At 41.4% G+C, this 20,285-nt stretch overlaps 1 protein-coding gene across 2 annotated transcripts in view; it reads left to right on the plus strand.

Annotated features, from left to right (window-relative positions):
- MED14 (mediator complex subunit 14) overlaps nt 1-18,245 on the plus strand; it is a 116,422-nt gene extending 98,177 nt beyond the window's left edge. For both annotated transcript variants that reach the window (XM_085896822.1, XM_085896824.1), the window contains one exon: nt 17,032-18,245. In XM_085896822.1, coding sequence (XP_085752948.1) covers nt 17,032-17,105 — 74 coding nt within the window. In that variant the 3' untranslated portion in view covers nt 17,106-18,245. The remainder of the gene's footprint in view (nt 1-17,031) is intronic.
- The last annotated feature ends 2,040 nt before the right edge of the window (nt 18,246-20,285 follow it).

The following is a 20,285-nucleotide window of genomic DNA, read 5'->3' on the forward strand; positions in this document are numbered from 1 at the left end:
TACGTGTCCTGAATATAGTTCTGAAATCTCCGCTTCATCCGACCAGCGCTTCTGGAGAAGAAGATGTTTGAATGTTTTAGGGTTTTTTCAAGATGGCCGCCGAACCATGTGACCGATCAAGAACAAATTAACAAACTTGAGAAAGGACCTCATGGGGAATATATGTGTGAAGTTTCGTCTTCATCTGTCTTGCCCTTCTGGAGAAGAAGATTTTTAAAATTTATTCATTTTCAATCCAAGATGGCTGCCGAACCTTGTGACCTCTGATATCATAAATTTAAATTCTGCTTTCCATTGATGACCCGAACAAGTGTGTGAAGTTTCGTGTAAATCGGATAAAGTCTATTTTTCTATCCAAGATGGCCGCCAAACCATGTGACTTCTGAGGTAAAAATTTTTTACCATGTATGCAGACTTGAGGGAGGAAGGCACTTGCAAATTTTCGCTTTGATGGCTTATGAAATACCAGAGAAAACATTATTTAATATTTTTCTTAAATCCAACATGGCGGCCAAACCATGTGACCTATCACTTTGAAATTAACAAACTTGCATCGCATACATGTCACGAATATAGTTCTGAAATCTCGCCTTCATTGGACCAGCGCTTCTGGAGAAGAAGATGTTTGAAGGTTTTAAGGCTTTTTCAAGATGGCCGCCAAACCATGTGACGTATGAACAACAAATTAACAAACTTGAAAGAGGACCTCAGGGGAATGTGCCTGTAAAGTTTCGCCTCAATCTGCACAGCCGTTCTGGAGAAGAAGATTTTTTTAAAAAACACAAAAAACAAGATGGCGGCCGAATTACGTCACTGATGACGTCAAAATATTTTTTCTACGATGAATTTTTGTGTAGATGATGCTCAAGAAATTTCAAATTTTTGCCATGTGGCGTTCTACTTGACGAATTTTTACTGGGATACCTCTTCACTGATGACGTCACGAAAAATCACACGTATACCCGAGAGGGAGCTTGTTCAAATGTATCAAGCGAAAACATTTTTACACTAGAAGGTTTCCGAGATACAGAGGTCCAAAGTTGATCTGTTTTTTCAAGATGGCGCCCGTATCACGTGACCTATGACGTCATAATTATCAATTATGTATGCTATCAAAAAAGATACATACTCTGGTGAAAATTTTGTGTCGATTGGTCTTACCATTTCTGAGAAAATGGCATTTAAAGCGAAAAAAACTGGAAATTTTGCAAATTTACGGCGGAAGAAAAATAATAATAAAAATAATAATAATAATAATAAACAGAAGAAAAACAATAGGTTATCCAGTCCATTTGACTGGATACCCTAACTAGAACTGCCACTTTATAACTGCTGGCAGTGATGACCGGGTACCCAGTCCATCCGCCTTTGATACAACATGGGACTTAAATCAGAGTCGCAATTTTCGCATTAAAAGGATAAGCGGTGCCAGAGAAAACATAATTTAATGGTGATACAAACACAGGCCTGCTTCGAAACGGCGCGGAACAGACGAGTTACGAACCGGGCAGCACAAAGCGTTCAATTTCGTTATTCCTGGCTTCCAGATTCAAATAATTAAATAATTCTGGTTCCAAATCAGCATGACCGATCAGGTTGAAATTTTAAACTTTTGTTTCGCATGTCGCCTGAATTATAAATGTGAAGTTTCGCATGTATAGATGCAGTGGTTCCAGAGTAAACATTAATTAATATTTATCCTTCAATCCAAGATGGCGGCCAAACCATGTGACTTGTGATGTCATAATTTGCAACATGTATGCAGATATCATGGAGGATGACAGACGCAAATTTTCGCTTCGATAGGTTAAGCATCCATCCATCCATTAGGACCATACTCTGTGCAGAGCGTTGGTGCCGCCGAAGCAGTCTCCTTGGCTATTGGGAACAATCCTGGACGGGTCGCCACTCCGACACAGTATACCAGCATGCTGGCACTCATTTTGCCGACCTCGGAAGGATGACAGGCAGAGTCAACCCCACCTGGTGTTAATTCAACAGCTGAGCGGGATTTGAACTCAGGACCCTAGGATCCGAAGCCCACTACCTTAACCATTAAGCCAACACCAGGCATATAGGTTAAGCAGTTCCAGAGAAAACATTATTTAATATTTTTCTTAAATTCAATATGGCTGCCAAACCATGTGACCTATCAATTAGAAATTAACAAACTTGTATTCCCTACTCATGTGCAATAGGGGTGTGAAGTTTCCCCTTGATCAGATCAGGTGTTCTGGAGAAGAAGATGTTTGAAGGTTTTAAGGTAAATTCAAGATGGCCGCCAAACCATGTGACCAATCAAGAACAAATTAACAAACTTGAGAAAGGACCTCATGGGGAATATATGTGTGAAGTTTCGGCTTAATCTGTCTTGCCTTTCTGGAGAAGAAGATTTTTAAAATTTATTCATTTTCAATCCAAGATGGCTGACGAACCATGTGACCTATGACATCAGAAATTTATATTCTGCTTCCAACTGGGTATTGGAACACGTTTGTAAAGTTTCGTGTTAATCGGTAAAGGTGCGTTTTTCTATCCAAGATGGCCGCCAAACCATGTGACGTTTGATGTCATAATTTTTACCATGCGTGCATACACGATGGTAGATGATAATTACAAATTTTCGATTCGTTTGGTTCAGCGGTTCCAGAGAAAACATTATTTAATATTTTTCTTAAATCCAAGATGGCGGCCAAACCGTCTAACGTATCAATTCGAAATTAACAAACTTATATCGCCTACGTGTCCTGAATATAGTTCTGAAATCTCCGCTTCATCCGACCAGCGCTTCTGGAGAAGAAGATGTTTGAATGTTTTAGGGTTTTTTCAAGATGGCCGCCGAACCATGTGACCGATCAAGAACAAATTAACAAACTTGAGAAAGGACCTCATGGGGAATATATGTGTGAAGTTTCGTCTTCATCTGTCTTGCCCTTCTGGAGAAGAAGATTTTAAAAATTTATTCATTTTCAATCCAAGATGGCTGCCGAACCTTGTGACCTCTGATATCATAAATTTAAATTCTGCTTTCCATTGATGACCCGAACAAGTGTGTGAAGTTTCGTGTAAATCGGATAAAGTCTATTTTTCTATCCAAGATGGCCGCCAAACCATGTGACTTCTGAGGTAAAATTTTTTACCATGTATGCAGACTTGAGGGAGGAAGGCACTTGCAAATTTTCGCTTTGATGGCTTATGAAATACCAGAGAAAACATTATTTAATATTTTTCTTAAATCCAACATGGCGGCCAAACCATGTGACCTATCACTTTGAAATTAACAAACTTGCATCGCATACATGTCACGAATATAGTTCTGAAATCTCGCCTTCATTGGACCAGCGCTTCTGGAGAAGAAGATGTTTGAAGGTTTTAAGGCTTTTTCAAGATGGCCGCCAAACCATGTGACGTATGAACAACAAATTAACAAACTTGAAAGAGGACCTCAGGGGGAATGTGCCTGTAAAGTTTCGCCTCAATCTGCACAGCCGTTCTGGAGAAGAAGATTTTTTTAAAAAAACACAAAAAACAAGATGGCGGCCGAATTACGTCACTGATGACGTCAAAATATTTTTTTCTACGATGAATTTTTGTGTAGATGATGCTCAAGAAATTTCAAATTTTTGCCATGTGGCGTTCTACTTGACGAATTTTTACTGGGATACCTCTTCACTGATGACGTCACGAAAAATCACACGTATACCCGAGAGGGAGCTTGTTCAAATGTATCAAGCGAAATTTTTTTACACTAGAAGGTTTCCGAGATACAGAGGTCCAAAGTTGATCTGTTTTTTCAAGATGGCGCCCGTATCACGTGACCTATGACGTCATAATTATCAATTATGTATGCTATCAAAAAAGATACATATCTGGTGAAAATTTTGTGTCGATTGGTCTTACCATTTCTGAGAAAATGGCATTTAAAGCGAAAAAAACTGGAAATTTTGCAAATTTACGGCGGAAGAAAAATAATAATAAAAATAATAATAATAATAATAAACAGAAGAAAAACAATAGGTTATCCAGTCCATTTGACTGGATACCCTAATAACACTAGAACTGCCACTTTATAACTGCTGGCAGTGATGACCGGGTACCCAGTCCGTCCGCCTTTGATACAACATGGGACTTTCTGCAGATGACAGTCGCAAAGTTTGGCATTGAAAGGATAAGCGGTGCCAGAGAAAACATTATTTAATGGTGATACAAACACAGGCCTGCTTCGAGACGGCGCGGAACAGATGAGTTACGAACCGGGCAGCACAAAGCGTTCAATTTCGTTATTACTGGCTTCCAGATTCAAATAATTAAATAATTCTGGCTCCCAAACCGCGTGACCGATCAGGTTGAAATTTTAAACTTTTATTTCGCATGTCACCTGAATTATAAATCTGAAGTTTCGCATATATAGAGGCAGCGGTTCCAGAGTAAACATTAATTAATATTTATCCTTCAATCCAAGATGGCGGCCAAACCATGTGACTTGTGATGTCATAATTTGCACCACGTGTGCAAACACGATGGTGGATGATAACTGCAAATTTTCGCTTCTCCAGGTTAAGCAGTTCCAGAGAAAACATTATTTAATATTTTTCTTAAAACCAACATGGCTGCCAAACCCTGGGCCCGATCGCGTTGAAATTTCAAACCCTCATTCCGCATGAGCGTTCCACCATAAACTTGATGTTTCACATTTATTGATGCAGTAGTTCCAGAGTAAACATTAATTAATATTTTTCCTTCAATCCAATATGGCTGCCAAACGTTGCATCGTACCTCAAAAGGGGGTGGGAACTTTTTATTCGTCATGGAGAGGCGGTCATAGTGGTGGAGTTTCGCCTGGATCTGTTCAGCCGTTTCAGAGAAAAAGACGTTTGAAGATATTGTTTTTCAATCCAAGATGGCTGACGAACCATGTGACCTATGACATCAGAAATGTATATTCTGCTTCCAACTGGGTATTGGAACACGTACGTGAAGTTTCGTGTTAATCGGTAAAGGTGCGTTTTTCAATCCAAGATGGCCGCCAAACCATGTGACGTGTGACATCATAATTTTTACCAAGCGTGCATACTGCCTGCTAGATGATAATTACAAATTTTCGATTCGTTTGGTTAAGCGGTTCCAGAGAAAACATTATTTAATATTTTTCTGAAATCCAAGATGGCGGCCAAACCATGTGACTTATCAATTCGAAATTAACAAACTTATATCGCCTTCCTGTCCCGAATATAGTTCTGAAATCTCCCCTTCATTGGGCCAACGCTTCTGGAGAAGAAGATGTTTGAAGGTTTTCGGGTTTTTTCAAGATGGCCGCCAAACCATGTGACCGATCAAAAACAAATTAACAAACTTGAGAAAGGACCTCATGGGGAATATATCTGTGAAGTTTCGTCTTCATCTGTCTTGCCCTTCTGGAGAAGAAGATTTTTAAAATTTATTCATTTTCAATCCAAGATGGCTGCCGAACCTTGTGACCGAGGATATCATGAATTTAAATTCTGCTTTCCATCGTCGACCCGAACAAGTGTGTGAAGTTTTGTGTAAATCGGATAAAGTCTATTTTTCTATCCAAGATGGCCGCCAAACCATGTGACTTCTGAGGTAAAATTTTTTACCATGTATGCAGACTTGAGCGAGGAAGGCACTTGCAAATTTTCGCTTCGATGGCTTATGAAATACCAGAGAAAACTTTATTTAATATTTTTCTTAAATCCAACATGGCGGCCAAACCATGTGACCTATCACTTTGAAATTAACAAACTTGCATCGCATACATGTCACGAATATAGTTCTGAAATCTCGCCTTCATTGGACCAGCGCTTCTGGAGAAGAAGATGTTTGAAGGTTTTAGGGTTTTTTCAAGATGGCCGCCAAACCATGTGACGTATCAACAACAAATTAACAAACTTGAAAGAGGACCTCAGGGGGAATGTGCGTGTAAAGTTTCGCCTTAATCTGCATAGCCGTTCTGGAGAAGAAGATTTTAAAAAAACACTAAAAAACAAGATGGCGGCCGAATTACGTCATCGATGACGTCAAAAAAAACATTTTCGTCAGTGATTTTTGGCGTAGATGATGCTCAGAATTTTTCAGATTTTTCCCATATGGCGTTCTACTTGACGAATTTTCACCGGTATATCGCTTCACCTATGACGTCACGAAAAATCACACGTGTTCCCCATAGGGAGCTTAGTAAAATGTATCAAACGAAAATTTTTTCCATTGCACGGTTTCCGAGATACAGATGTCCAAAGTTTATCGCTTTTTCAAGATGGCGACCGTACCACGTGACCAATGACGTCATAATTATAACGTGATTGTGCTATCAAAAAAGATACATACTATGGTGAAAATTTCCTGTCGATCGGACTTAGTGTTCCAGAGAAAATGATTTTTAAAGCGAAAAAGGGTGCAAAATGCCGGCGGAAGAATAATAATAATAATGCGTAATAATAAACAGAAGAAAAACAATAGGGTACCCTGTACTCACAGGGTACCCTAACTAGAACTGCCACTTTATAACTGCTGGCAGTGATGACCGGGTACCCAGTCCGTCCGCCTTTGATACAACATGGGACTTTCTGCAGATGACAGTCGCAAAGTTTCGCATTGAAAGGATAAGCGGTGCCAGAGAAAACATTATTTAATAGTGATGCAAACACAGGCATGCTTCGAGACGGCGTGGAACAGACGAGTTACGAACCGGACAGCACAAAGCATTCAATTTCGTTATTACTGGCTTCCAGATTCAAATAATTAAATAATTCTGGCTCCCAAACTGCGTGACCGATCAGGTTGAAATTTTAAACTTTTATTTCGCATGTCACCTGAATTATAAATCTGAAGTTTCGCATATATAGAGGAGCGGTTCCAGAGTAAACATTAATTAATATTTATCCTTCAATCCAAGATGGCGGCCAAACCATGTGACTTGTGATGTCATAATTTGCACGACGTGTGCAAACACGATGGTGGATGATAGACTGCAAATTTTCGCTTCTCCAGGTGAAGCAGTTCCAGAGAAAACATTATTTAATATTTTTCTTAAAACCAACATGGCTGCCAAACCATGTGACCTATCAATTAGAAATTAACAAACCCTTGTATTCCGCATGTCCACCATAAACTTGATGTTTCACATTTATTGATGCAGTAGTTCCAGAGTAAAAATTAATTAATATTTTTCCTTCAATCCAATATGGCTGCCAAACGTTGCATCGTACCAATCAAGAACAAATTAACAAACTTTTTATTCGTCATGGAGAAGCGGTCATATGTGGTGAAGTTTCGCCTGGATCTGTTCAGCCGTTTCTGGAGAAGAAGACGTTTGAAGATTTATTGTTTTTCAATCCAAGATGGCTGACGAACCATGTGACCTATGACATCAGAAATTTAGATTCTGCTTCCAACTGGGTATTGGAACACGTTTGTGAAGTTTCGTGTTAATCGGTAAAGGTGCGTTTTTCTATCCAAGATGGCCGCCAAACCATGTGACGTGTGATGTCATAATTTTTACCATGCGTGCAGACACGATGGTAGATGATAATTACAAATTTTCGATTCGTTTGGTTCAGCGGTTCCAGAGAAAACATTATTTAATATTTTTCTTAAATCCAAGATGGCGGCCAAACCGTCTAACGTATCATTTCGAAATTAACAAACTTATATCGCCTACGTGTCCCGAATATAGTTCTGAAATCTCCCCTTCATTGGACCAGCGCTTCTGGAGAAGAAGATGTTTGAAGGTTTTAGGGTTTTTTCAAGATGGCCGCCAAACCATGTGACCGATCAAGAACAAATTAACAAACTTGAGAAAGGACCTCATGGGGAATATATGTGTGAAGTTTCGTCTTAATCTGTCTTGCCCTTCTGGAGAAGAAGATTTTTAAAATTTATTCATTTTCAATCCAAGATGGCTGCCGAACCTTGTGACCTATGATATCATAAATTTAAATTCTGCTTTCCATCGTCGACACGAACAAGTGTGTGAAGTTTCGTGTAAATCGGATCAAGTCTATTTTTCTATCCAAGATGGCCGCCAAACCATGTGACTTCTGATGTAAAATTTTTTTACCATGAATGCAGACTTGAGCGAGGAAGGCACTTGCAAATTTTCGCTTCGATGGCTTATGAAATACCAGAGAAAACATTATTTAATATTTTTCTTAAATCCAACATGGCGGCCAAACCATGTGACCTATCACTTTGAAATTAACAAACTTGCATCGCATACATGTCCCGAATATAGTAGTGAAATCTCCCCTTCATTGGGCCAACGCTTCTGGAGAAGAAGATGTTTGAAGGTTTTCGGGTTTTTTCAAGATGGCCGCCAAACCATGTGACATATCAACAACAAATTAACAAACTTGAAAGAGGACCTCAGGGGGAATGTACCTGTAAAGTTTCGCCTTAATCTGTCCAGCCCTTCTGGAGAAGAAGATTTTTAAAATTTATTCATTTTCAATCCAAGATGGCTGCCGAACCTTGTGACCTATGATATCATAAATTTAAATTCTGCTTTCCATCGTCGACCCGAACAAGTGTGTGAAGTTTCGTGTAAATCGGATAAAGTCTATTTTTCTATCCAAGATGGCCGCCAAACCATGTGACTTCTGAGGTAAAAATTTTTTACCATGTATGCAGACTTGAGGGAGAAAGGCACTTGCAAATTTTCGCTTTGATGGCTTATGAAATACCAGAGAAAACATTATTTAATATTTTTCTTAAATCCAACATGGCGGCCAAACCATGTGACCTATCACTTTGAAATTAACAAACTTGCATCGCATACATGTCACGAATATAGTTCTGAAATCTCGCCTTCATTGGACCAGCGCTTCTGGAGAAGAAGATGTTTGAAGGTTTTAAGGTTTTTTCAAGATGGCCGCCAAACCATGTGACGTATCAACAACAAATTAACAAACTTGAAAGAGGACCTCAGGGGGAATGTGCCTGTAAAGTTTCGCCTCAATCTGCACAGCCGTTCTGGAGAAGAAGATTTTTTTTTAAAAAACACTAAAAAACAAGATGGCGGCCGAATTACGTCATCGATGACGTCAAACATTACATTTTTGACGATGAATTTTGTTGTAGATGACGCTCAAAATTTTTCAGATTTTTCCTATATGGCGTTCTACTTGACGAATTTTCACCGGTATATCGCTTCACCTATGACGTCACGAAAAATCACACGTATTCCCCATAGTGAGTTTAGTAAAATGTATGAAACGAAAAATTTTTCCATTGCACGGTTTCCGAGATACAGAGGTCCAAAGTTTATCGTTTTTTTCAAGATGGCGCCCGCACCACGTGACCAATGACGTCATAATTATAACGTGATTGTGCTATCAAAAAAGATACATACTACGGTGAAAATTTCGTGTCGATCGGACTTTGCGTTCCTGAGAAAATGATTTTTAAAGTGAAAACAGGCCGCAAAATGCCGGCAGAAAAATAATAATAATAATAAATAAACAGAAGAAAAACAATAGGGTACCCTGTACTCACAGGGTACCCTAAAAATAAACTGAAGAAAAACAATAGGGTACCCTGTACTCACAGGGTACCCTAATAAACAGAAGAAAAACAATAGGGTACCCTGTACTGACAGGGTACCCTAATAAACATAAGAAAAACAATAGGGTACCCTGTACTGACAGGGTACCCTAATAACTAGAACTGCCACTTTATAACTGCTGGCAGTGATGACCGGGTACCCAGTCCGTCCGCCTTTTGATACAACATGGGACTTTCTGCAGATGACAGTCACAAAGTTTCGCTTTGATCGGGAAAGTGGTTCCAGAGAAAACATTATTTAATAGTGATACAAATACAGGCCTGCTTCGAGACGGCGCGGAACAGACGAGTTACGAACCGGGCAGCACAAAGCATTCAATTTCGTTATTACTGGCTTCCAGATTCAAATAAATAAATAATTCTGGCTCCCAAACCGTGTGACCGATCAGGTTGAAATTTTAAACTTTTGTTTAGCATATCACCTGAATTATAAATTTGAAGTTTCGCATATATAGAGCCAGCGGTTCCAGAGTAAACATTAATTAATATTTATCCTTCAATCCAAGATGGCGGCCAAACCATGTGACTTGTGATGTCATAATTTGCACCACGTGTGCAAACACGATGGTGGATGATAACTGCAAATTTTCGCTTCTCCAGGTTAAGCAGTTCCAGAGAAAACATTATTTAATATTTTTCTTAAAACCAACATGGCTGCCAAACCCTGGGCCCGATCCCGTTGAAATTTCAAACGCTCATTCCGCATGAGCGTTCCACCATAAACTTGATGTTTCACATTTATTGATGCAGTATTTCCAGAGTAAACATTAATTAATATTTTTCCTTCAATCCAATATGGCTGCCAAACGTTGCGTCGTACCTCAAAAGGGGGTGAGAACTTTTTATTCGTCATGGAGAGGCGGTCATAGTGGTGGAGTTTCACCTGGATCTGTTCAGTCGTTTCAGAGAAAAAGACGTTTTAAGATATTATTTTTCAATCCAAGATGGCTGACGAACCATGTGACCTATCACATCACAAATTTATATTCTGCTTCCAACTTGGTATTGGAACACGTATGTGAAGTTTTGTGTTAATCGGTAAAGGTGCGTTTTTCTATCCAAGATGGCCGCCAAACCATGTGACGTGTGACGTCATAATTTTTACCTTGCGTGCATAGACGATGATAGATGATAATTGCAAATTTTCGATTCGTTAGGTTAAGCGGTTCCAGAGAAAACATTATTTAATATTTTTCTTAAATCCAACATGGCGGCCAAACCGTGTGACTAATCAATTCGAAATTAACAAGCTTATATCGCCTACCTGTCCCGAATATAGTTCTGAAATCTCCCCTTCCTCGGACCAGCGCTTCTGGAGAAGATGTTTGAAAGTTTTAGGGTTTTTTCAAGATGGCCGCCAAACCATGTGACCGATCAAGAACAAATTAACAAACTTGAGAAAGGACCTCATGGGGAATATATGTGTGAAGTTTCGTCTTAATCTGTCTTGCCCTTCTGGAGAAGAAGATTTTTAAAATTTATTCATTTTCAATCCAAGATGGCTGCCGAACCTTGTGACCTATGATATCATAAATTTAAATTCTGCTTTCCATCGTCGACCCGAACAAGTGTGTAAAGTTTCGTGTAAATCGGATAAGGTCTATTTTTCTATCCAAGATGGCCGCCAAACCATGTGACTTCTGAGGTAAAAAATTTTTACCATGTATGCAGACTTGAGGGAGGAAGGCACTTGCAAATTTTCGCTTCGATGGCTTATGAAATTCCAGAGAAAACATTATTTAATATTTTTCTTAAATCCAACATGGCGGCCAAACCATGTGACCTATCACTTCGAAATTAACAAACTTGCATCGCATACATGTCACGAATATAGTTCTGAAATCTCGCCTTCATTGGACCAGCGCTTCTGGAGAAGATGTTTGAAGGTTTTAAGGTTTTTTCAAGATGGCCACCAAACCATGTGACGTATCAACAACAAATTAACAAACTTGAAAGAGGACCTCAGGGGGAATGTGCCTGTAAAGTTTCGCCTCAATCTGCACAGCCCTTCTGGAGAAGAAGATTTTTTTTAAAAAAAACACTAAAAAACAAGATGGCGGCCGAATTACGTCATCGATGACGTCAAAAAAAACATTTTTGACGGTGAATTTTGGTGTAGATGATGCTCAGAATTTTTCAGATTTTTCCTATATGGCGTTCTACTTGACGAATTTTCACCGGTATATCGCTTCACCTATGACGTCACGAAAAATCACACGTGTTCCCCATAGGGAGCTAAGTAAAATGTATCAAACGAAAAATTTTTCCATTGCACGGTTTCCGAGATACAGATGTCCAAAGTTTATCGCATTTTTCAAGATGGCGACCGTACCACGTGACCAATGACGTCATAATTATAACGTGATTGTGCTATCAAAAAAGATACACACTATGGTGAAAATTTCCTGTCGATCGGACTTTGTGTTCCAGAGAAAATGATTTTTAAAGCGAAAAAGGGTGCAAAATGCCGGCGGAAAAATAATAATAATAATGCGTAATAATAAACAGAAGAAAAACAATAGGGTACCCTGTACTCACAGGGTACCCTAATAATGCGTAATAATAAACAGAAGAAAAACAATAGGGTACCCTGTACTGACAGGGTACCCTAAAAAGGTTGAGAAACGCTGCTCCAGCCATTATACCACTGAGCTTTGTTTGACTTTCATTCGGCATCCCTGTTAATGATTGACTTCCGGTTCCGGTTTTGAGCGGCAAGAGGTCTCCTTCGGGGCTCCCTGCTGATGTTCTCAAAGTTAAGTTCCGGTTGTTATTTGTCCCGTTTTAACTGTTTAATTTTCTCACCTACATGTTAATGTGTGTTCCTAGTTCGGTTTTGTTTCAAAAATCGTGCTATTTTGTGAGTATTTATGTCGACGTTCTTACTTGGTGTTTGAGGCCTAGTCTTAGGCTTGAGGCCTACCGGTTCCACTCGGTGTTCGATCGTTTTTTTTTTTTTTTTGTTGTTTGTTTTTTCTCCCCATTACCTTCAATTTCTATCCTCCCCATTACCTTCAATTTTCATCCTCCCCACTTTCCAAACATCCCCCATTCTCCCAACTAATCTCTTTCTTATCTCAAAAAAAAAAAAAAAAAAAAAAAAAAAAAAAAAACCCAACAACAACAACAACAACACGCTCACCTTCTCCCGATTCTGCTACTTCTTCTTCCTCTTAACTTCCTCCTCATCTTCCTCGATTTCTTTTTTTTTTTTTTTTTTTTTTTTTTTTTTACACTTCCATGACCTAATCTGTTGAACTCTCTCATACATTAATATTAACAACAAAAACGATCTCATAATGCTTCATCTTCCTCTCTCACACATGTGGTACTCTTTACTGTTTCACAATGCACTACTCTTCTGCTATTTTAACAGACTGCTCTCATTTCGACCTCTCCTTCATTCCTTGCCTAAAAAATCCAACTATTACAGCGCTTCTTCTCTCCATGCTCTGAATTCGCCTTCATTGCATCCATCAAGAATTGTGTTAAATCGCATCTCTGACCTAAAACTTTTAAAAACCACAGTTTGCCATGGATGCTTGCTTTCCATCAACCATTCTTTTTTTCCAACTTCAGTGCCAACTCACCCCCTCACCCCTCACTCTCACTCTCAAAGCAACCATCCCACTCTTCTCCCTCCAAGCCTCCCTCTCACCTCTTTCAAAAATTCCCCCCTCACCTTTCTCCCACCTTTCATCCCCCTCACTCTTCCTTCTCTAAGTTGCCCCCCTCTCATCCAACAACCTGCCTCCCTCCACTGCCCTCTCACCTCCATCTCTTCACTCCACCTCCTCAAATCCTCAACTGCCATCTTCCTTGTCTCTTGTCCCCCCTCTCTCCCAGCACCACAGAGCCTTTTCTCCTCCTCATTCGGCCCCCCCCCCTCGCTATTCTGCAATAACCCACACTCCTTCAGCAACCCTCCTCACCTCCCCCTTGTCCCTCGTCCTACCCTCCCCCGCCCCCTCCACCTCCTGCACCCAAAGCCTCCTCCCCTACCTCTTCATTAAAAGTGTGGACCTCAAATATCCGGGGCCTTCGCTCAAACCTTTCAGATCTTTCCCTACAGGTTTGCCACTGACAAACCAGACATTATCTGCCTAACAGAAACTTTCCTCTCCCAAGACGTGTCTGACTCCCAAGTATCTCTCCCTGGTTACTCCTTCTTACGGTATGACAGACCTGAGCCTCGTCCTGGTGGAGGTGTTGCTCTCTTCATCAAAGACTCTATTCCTCACTCTCCCTGCACTGCTCTCACTCCCCCACACCCTCAGGAATACCTCTGGCTTCGGCTTCCCCTCCACTCCCACCTCATGTTTATATGTGTACTGTACCGTCCACCGAACAGTGATGACTCCATCTACACCTCACTCTCCGAAAACATGGACCATCTTCTATCTTCTCATCCAAACTCTCTCTTCCTCTTATGTGGCGACTTCAATTGTCATCACGCCAGTTGGCTAGGTGTGGGTACCTCTCTCACCTGCCATGGGACATCAGCAAAAGCTTTCTGTGACTCATTGGGACTGACTCAATCGGTGAACTTCCCGACGCGGATCTCAACCAATGGTACTCCATCTCTTCTGGATCTGATTTTGACAAATTTCCCTGACAATATCTGCTGCTCTTCCTTCGCTCCAATTGGTTCTTCTGACCACGTCCTTGTTAAAGTGGACATCTCTCTGGCTGTTATCAGAGAACCACCTCACCGCCGTCGAGTCTGGCATTTCACTCAAGCCGACTGGCAGGGTCTCCGAGCAGCCATCAAACTTACAGACTGGTCTCCTATCACTACTTTCTCAAACATCAACTCATCCTGGGAATTCTTTCAAAGAAACTTGCTCTCCCTCATGCACAGATTTATCCCCTCTCGTGTTCAGTTGTCTTACCCTTCCTCCCGCCCTTGGTTTACTGAAGCTTGTGGCGAGGCAGTTGTCCTGAAACAACTTGCCTTTGCCTCATGGAAAGCAAACCCAACTGAGGGCAATCTCAGTTCTTTCCACAAAGCTCGGAACAAGTGTGTATCTACCCTCAGGAGAGCCAGAAAACAACATCTTTCTCATCTCAAGTCTGAACTCTCAAACCTCTCTCCCTCCTCAAAATCCTGGTGGCGTTTAATCAAATCTGTTTCTGGTGTATGCTTGCGCTCCATCCCCTCCCTTACCTCAAATGGCCGCACTGCTGATTCCACACGTGATAAAGCTGAATGTCTAAACTCGGTGTTTGCAGCTAAATCTTGTGTCCCAAACCCATCACTATCTCTACCCACTTTACCCAGTCGCACCCAACTGTCCCTGGACTCTGTATCCTTTTCTCCTGACAAGGTGGAGAGCTTGCTTTCAAACCTCAAGTCAGATTCTGCAACCGGTCCAGACGGCATCAGCCCACGTGTCCTCAAAGCCTGCTCTTCTGCTCTTGCTCACCCTCTCTCTGTTCTATTCACCCTCTCATTTTCCCAAGGTCATCTGCCATCTGCTTGGAAATCTGCTAACATCACTGCCCTGCATAAAAAGGTGCAAAAACAGATCCCTGTAACTACAGACCAATCAGCCTTCTCCCAATCATCAGCAAGGTTATGGAATCCATCATCGCTTCAGACATGAAATCCTTCCTCTTCTCCAATGGCTTGATTTCCAATCATCAATTTGGTTTCAGACCAGGTCACTCTACCCTGGATATGCTGCTACTGCTCTCCCATCAATGGATGGAGGTCCTCAATGCCAGACAGGAAATCCGAGCCGTATCCCTGGACATATCACGTGCTTTTGACACAGTCTGGCACCCTGCCCTACTCACCAAACTCTCTTCCCATGGTATTCAAGGCCATCTCCACTCATGGCTCGCAGACTTCCTCTCCAGTCGCAGTCAACGTGTGGCCCTAAATGGAGTTCTTTCATCCCCTCTTCCTGTGCAGGCTGGAGTTCCTCAAGGTAGCGTTCTGGGCCCTGTTCTTTTTCTGGTTTTCATCAATGATCTCTCGGACTCTCTGGAAAATCCTCTATTTCTCTTTGCCGATGACTCCACCCTCTGCCGTACCATCTGTCATCCCTCAGACCGGCAAGCAGCAGCTTCTTCGCTCACTGCAGATCTGGATAAAATCACAAACTGGTCCAACACGTGGAACATGTCTTTCAATCCAGACAAATCTCACACTCTCACTATGTCTCTTCGAAAGGACCGTTTAGAAAACCCCCCATCCACTTTCTCAACAATCCTCTGGAAGAAGTCTTTTCTTTCAAGCTTCTGGGTCTCACTATCTGCCATGACCTTTCCTGGGAAAGTCACATTTCCAACCTTGCCTCAAAAGCCAGTCGCCGACTGGGAATCCTCCGTCGTGCAAAGTCCTTCCTCGGCCCTCTTGAGCTCCTGACTACTTACAAAGCTTTTGTCCGTAGCCTGATGGAGTACTGCTCTCCCCTCTGGGCTGGTGCTCCTGCCTCCCACCTTTCTCGGCTTCACGCTGTCGAAACCAGGGCTTTTAAGATCATTGGCATCTCCCGCAATGAAGCTGAGTCTTTGGGCCTCTCACTCAATCACCGCAGGTTGGTCGGTGGTCTTTCTGTCTTCTACCGACTCCTCTCCAGCCTTGCCCCCCTGCTCTCTCTGCGATTTGTCCCAACCACATTTCCACAGGGCGCTCAAGGTCCGCCAACAACCCCCTTCTGGTAAAACTACCAAAATCACGAATCACTGCTCATCTTCACTCTTTCATTCCTCTTTTTCCCGCCTTTGGAATAAACTTCCTCACTCTATTCTTTCCCATTCTTCCCTCCAGGCTTTCAAAACAGCTGTTCACCACCACCTCTTATCTTCCCCCATCCAAATCCTCGATCTTTTCTACCCCCGATAATCCACCCAAGCCCACTTCCTTCAATTCTCCTGCTTTCCTTCCTGAAAGTCCCTGTAATGTCCATCTTCTCTTCGCCATGTTCCCCGTCCCATCCCCATCCCTCTCCCTTCCACAGTTCACCTAATGTGTCTGTTCCCCACTGTTTTGTCCCTTCCACTCCCGCCCCTCTTGTCTCATGCCTCCTTGCTGTGAGTTGTGTGTTAGCTCTCATACGAGCCTCGACCAAGGTATACAAAAAAAAAAAAAAAAAAAAAATACATTTCATCATTAGAAAGTTGACTGTTCCATTTTAACTGAATGTTTAAAGTTGTGCAGTAAAACATAGAATTGATTGTTTACTTTACTTGTTCATAACGAAATGGGAACATGTTAAAGTAATGACTTTCAAAAATAGTTTACAACTAAATTATTTGTGATTGAGGACTTGTTTTTTTATTTTATTTTGTGTCCATCCGAAGACCCACACTCAGACCCATGGTCTGCCAGACCACATTGTTACTGCAACTGTCACTACAACTCAGACCCATTTTAAACACAACTGGTCATGTTAACTCAGCTGTCTCATTCTCCCCCCTCCACCTTCCTCCCCACCTGATTAGGCGAATGCACCATCTTTGCAGCTGTCAAGGACCTGATGACCAATCTTGTTCTGCCTCTTCCTGCTCGGGCCTGAAACTGTCCTTGAAAAAGACAGCAACTGAACTGCTGCACTGCTTGTGCTCTCCACATTGTGTTAGGTGGGATATCTGTGAGTCCAAGGCAGTGGGTGGGGGTGTGGTCTGGACAAAGTTGTATTTTATTATCATTATTTATTTATTGGTGGGGCAAGGGGTTTGGTCAGGGGGGGAGGGGTATGTGAATGTTGAGCTCAATTTTGTAGTTGTTTTGCTGAATTATAAATGTACTGCTAAATGAAAAGTGTACTGGCATGTTTTGCTGCTTTTCCCAAAGAGGTCAACCAATGGGAACCTTTAATTTTTTTTTTTTTTTTACAAATTTGCATTGGCATTATCACGTTCATTAGCAACAGCATATCCTAGCAATTAGCAGTAATTTGTAAAAGTAATTCGTAATGTACATGTACATTTACAGCTTAAGCCTACCGATTTAATAATACTATATTTTCAAAAATGAAACTAACAAACTCGAAACAAAATCCGTGAACTTGTGAGGGTGAAGTAAAGAAAAATAGGCCGGAGGACTTGAAAGGCTAAGTGGAGTTTTAGAAAGTGTATACAGTATATGTATGTAGTTAACTCTGGTATCGTTACTGCTTCAGGCAACAGAATCACCCATAGAAAGCATCACGTTGACTCTTGTCTCGGATGTTTGGGGGACCTAAGAGGGTTGTGAAAGCAAATCTGGTACCAAAGGCTGAGTTCCTTTGAAGCTACTGACTTGCTGGTCACCTCTTTTATGGAAATGTCACAAAAAAAACAGCTTTCGATTAATTATGACTGGAAAAAAGTTGTGGGTTTCACATGATTAACAAAAGATCAAGATGCAATTGTTTCACCCCTTTGGTACCTATGTGAGCACCAAAGGGGCGAGACATTTTTAAAGGGTTGTGGGGAAGGGTGGCATTATGATCAGTACACCTGTGTGACATTTACTATACCATGCTTCTTTATTTGAGAATCCCAGCCCAAACCCAATGAAGTGGCTTGGCCATTAAATATGTAATCGATTGGTTGAAAAGGGGGATAAGCCTGTGGAGTTTTTACTCGTTTGTGTGCACGATTGGTTAAATCGAGCCAAAGAATGTGTATATATTGTAACATTGGAAACCAAAATAAAATGCTGAAAGAAACAACATACCCGTATTATTTGCAGATGCCAGCTCAGAGATTGTGTACTCGCCTTTGAGCTGTCTTTCGTGGGTTTGATTCCCGACCCAACATTAACTGGTCACCTTTAGTACTTCCTTCGCAAGGCAAGGCGTTGCATCACCGATTACTGCAAAATGGATGCTAAAGCTATTTGGCCTCATCTGCATTCACTTTTTCTTCTTAAAACTCTGATTACACCACATTGAAAGGAGCAGGCCATTTTAGGCAGGTGCCCTGACCGAATTCTGCACCAGGGCCGTAGCATCGCCTTGGTACAAAGAGGCAACATTTTCACCAAATGTACAAGGAAACCTTACTGCTATACCAGCAAGGCTTTTTGCAGTCTGGAGCACATTGACGGCACAAACATTTTACGACGCACCATACGTCCAGAACCACTTCTGCCTGGAAGAGACTGAGTGGCCTACAACTTTTTCTTCCAGAGTCCTGACATGTACGCCATCGAATGTGTCAGGGAATATCGATCATGAGCTGCAGAAAAGCCAACCTCTGCCAAGTAAGATGCAAGAGTTGCAACAAAAATCTATTCCACATTTGGCAAAATCTGTATTGGGCTCAATATCATTGACGCCAGTGTGACCACTCCTTGGCTTTTTTCACAAGATCTTGGCTATTCGTTGTTCACCTTGGCGTCTTAGTTTTCTATAGGTTTTCTTGGCGTATAGGTTTTCTATTATCATCGCTTTTCCGAAACCTTGTGAATTCTTGGCTTTTTTCATTGGCTCACCTTGGCATTTATGAAAATGAGGAGTGGTCACACTGATTGACGCCATGCCTTCATCGGTTGAAGTTCTATAAATACTAATAGATGTCCATTTGCCAAAGGAATGCTTACAGATACGAATAGATGGAGTCCATTTGATTTTGTTTGCATCACAGATTGTTCTGAGTAAAATACAGTTTTGATAATGAGCTGCAGAAAAGCCAACCTCTGCCAAGTAAGATGCAAGAGTTGCAACAAAAATCTATTCCACATTTGGCAAAATCTGTATTGGACAGTTGTTGAGCTAACCTGGACCTCCTCTGCAACATCTGCTGCCTTGCAACGGGGAGTTTTATCAATGGACCGCTTGACAGCTCGAAGACATCTTTCTGAAGGCCCGGATCAACCAGAACGGGAAGCTGTGGATTCTCCAAATGGCAAAAAAAACAAACAATATCATTGACGCGATGCCTTCATGGGTTGAAGTTCTATAAATACTAAAACGTCCATTTGCCAAAGGAATGCTTACAGATACAAATAGACGGAGTCCATTTGATTTTGTTTGTGTCACAGATTGTTCTGAGTAAAATACAGTTTGTTTACAATCAGGGATGTTCATTTTATCTGGTATGACACCATTAATGTAAGGTCAAACGACAAAGCCACAGCTTAACTTGCAATGAATGCCAATGTAAAGAAACTTTGTGAAATGTTCCAAGTAACTTCCCCCTGAAGAAGACCTTTTATATTCTCGCAAATGAGAAACAAACGCTTCCATTGTTTTTCACAATGGAGCACAAAAGCATTGTGATAAAAATGGATGTTTAACCAATTCCCATGAATGAGGTGGTTTTTACTGCAAAACATGTTTGTTTACTCAAATTGCAGCATTTACTCAAATGTGTAAGCTACCCTCTCACTTTAGTGTTGGTCTTCTATCCCTGCTGCCCATGACTTTGCCACCTGGGAATTCTTCCATAAAAGTTCCTCTCTTGTACACAGATTTATCCCATCTGGTCTACTCTTATTGCACCCATCCTCTCGTCTCTGATACAATAAATCCTGTGGTGAGGCAGTTGCCTTCCAACAACTTACCTTCTGTTCATGGAAGGCAAATCTGACCGAAGGCAACCTCAGGTCATTCCACAAAGCCTGCAACAAGTGCATGCCCGCTCCCAAGAGAGCCAGAAAACATCTGATCAAACTCGAGGCTGAACTTGGGAACCTCTGTCCTCCCTCAATGATCTGTTTGTGCCTTGCCAAATCTCTCCCTCCGGAATTTAGGTCATGACTCTCAGAC

Source organism: Eptatretus burgeri, chromosome 10 (genome assembly GCF_056783735.1).
Source record: "Eptatretus burgeri isolate ZD-2024b chromosome 10, Ebu_testis_v1, whole genome shotgun sequence".
Classification (NCBI taxonomy): Eukaryota; Metazoa; Chordata; class Myxini; order Myxiniformes; family Myxinidae; genus Eptatretus; species Eptatretus burgeri.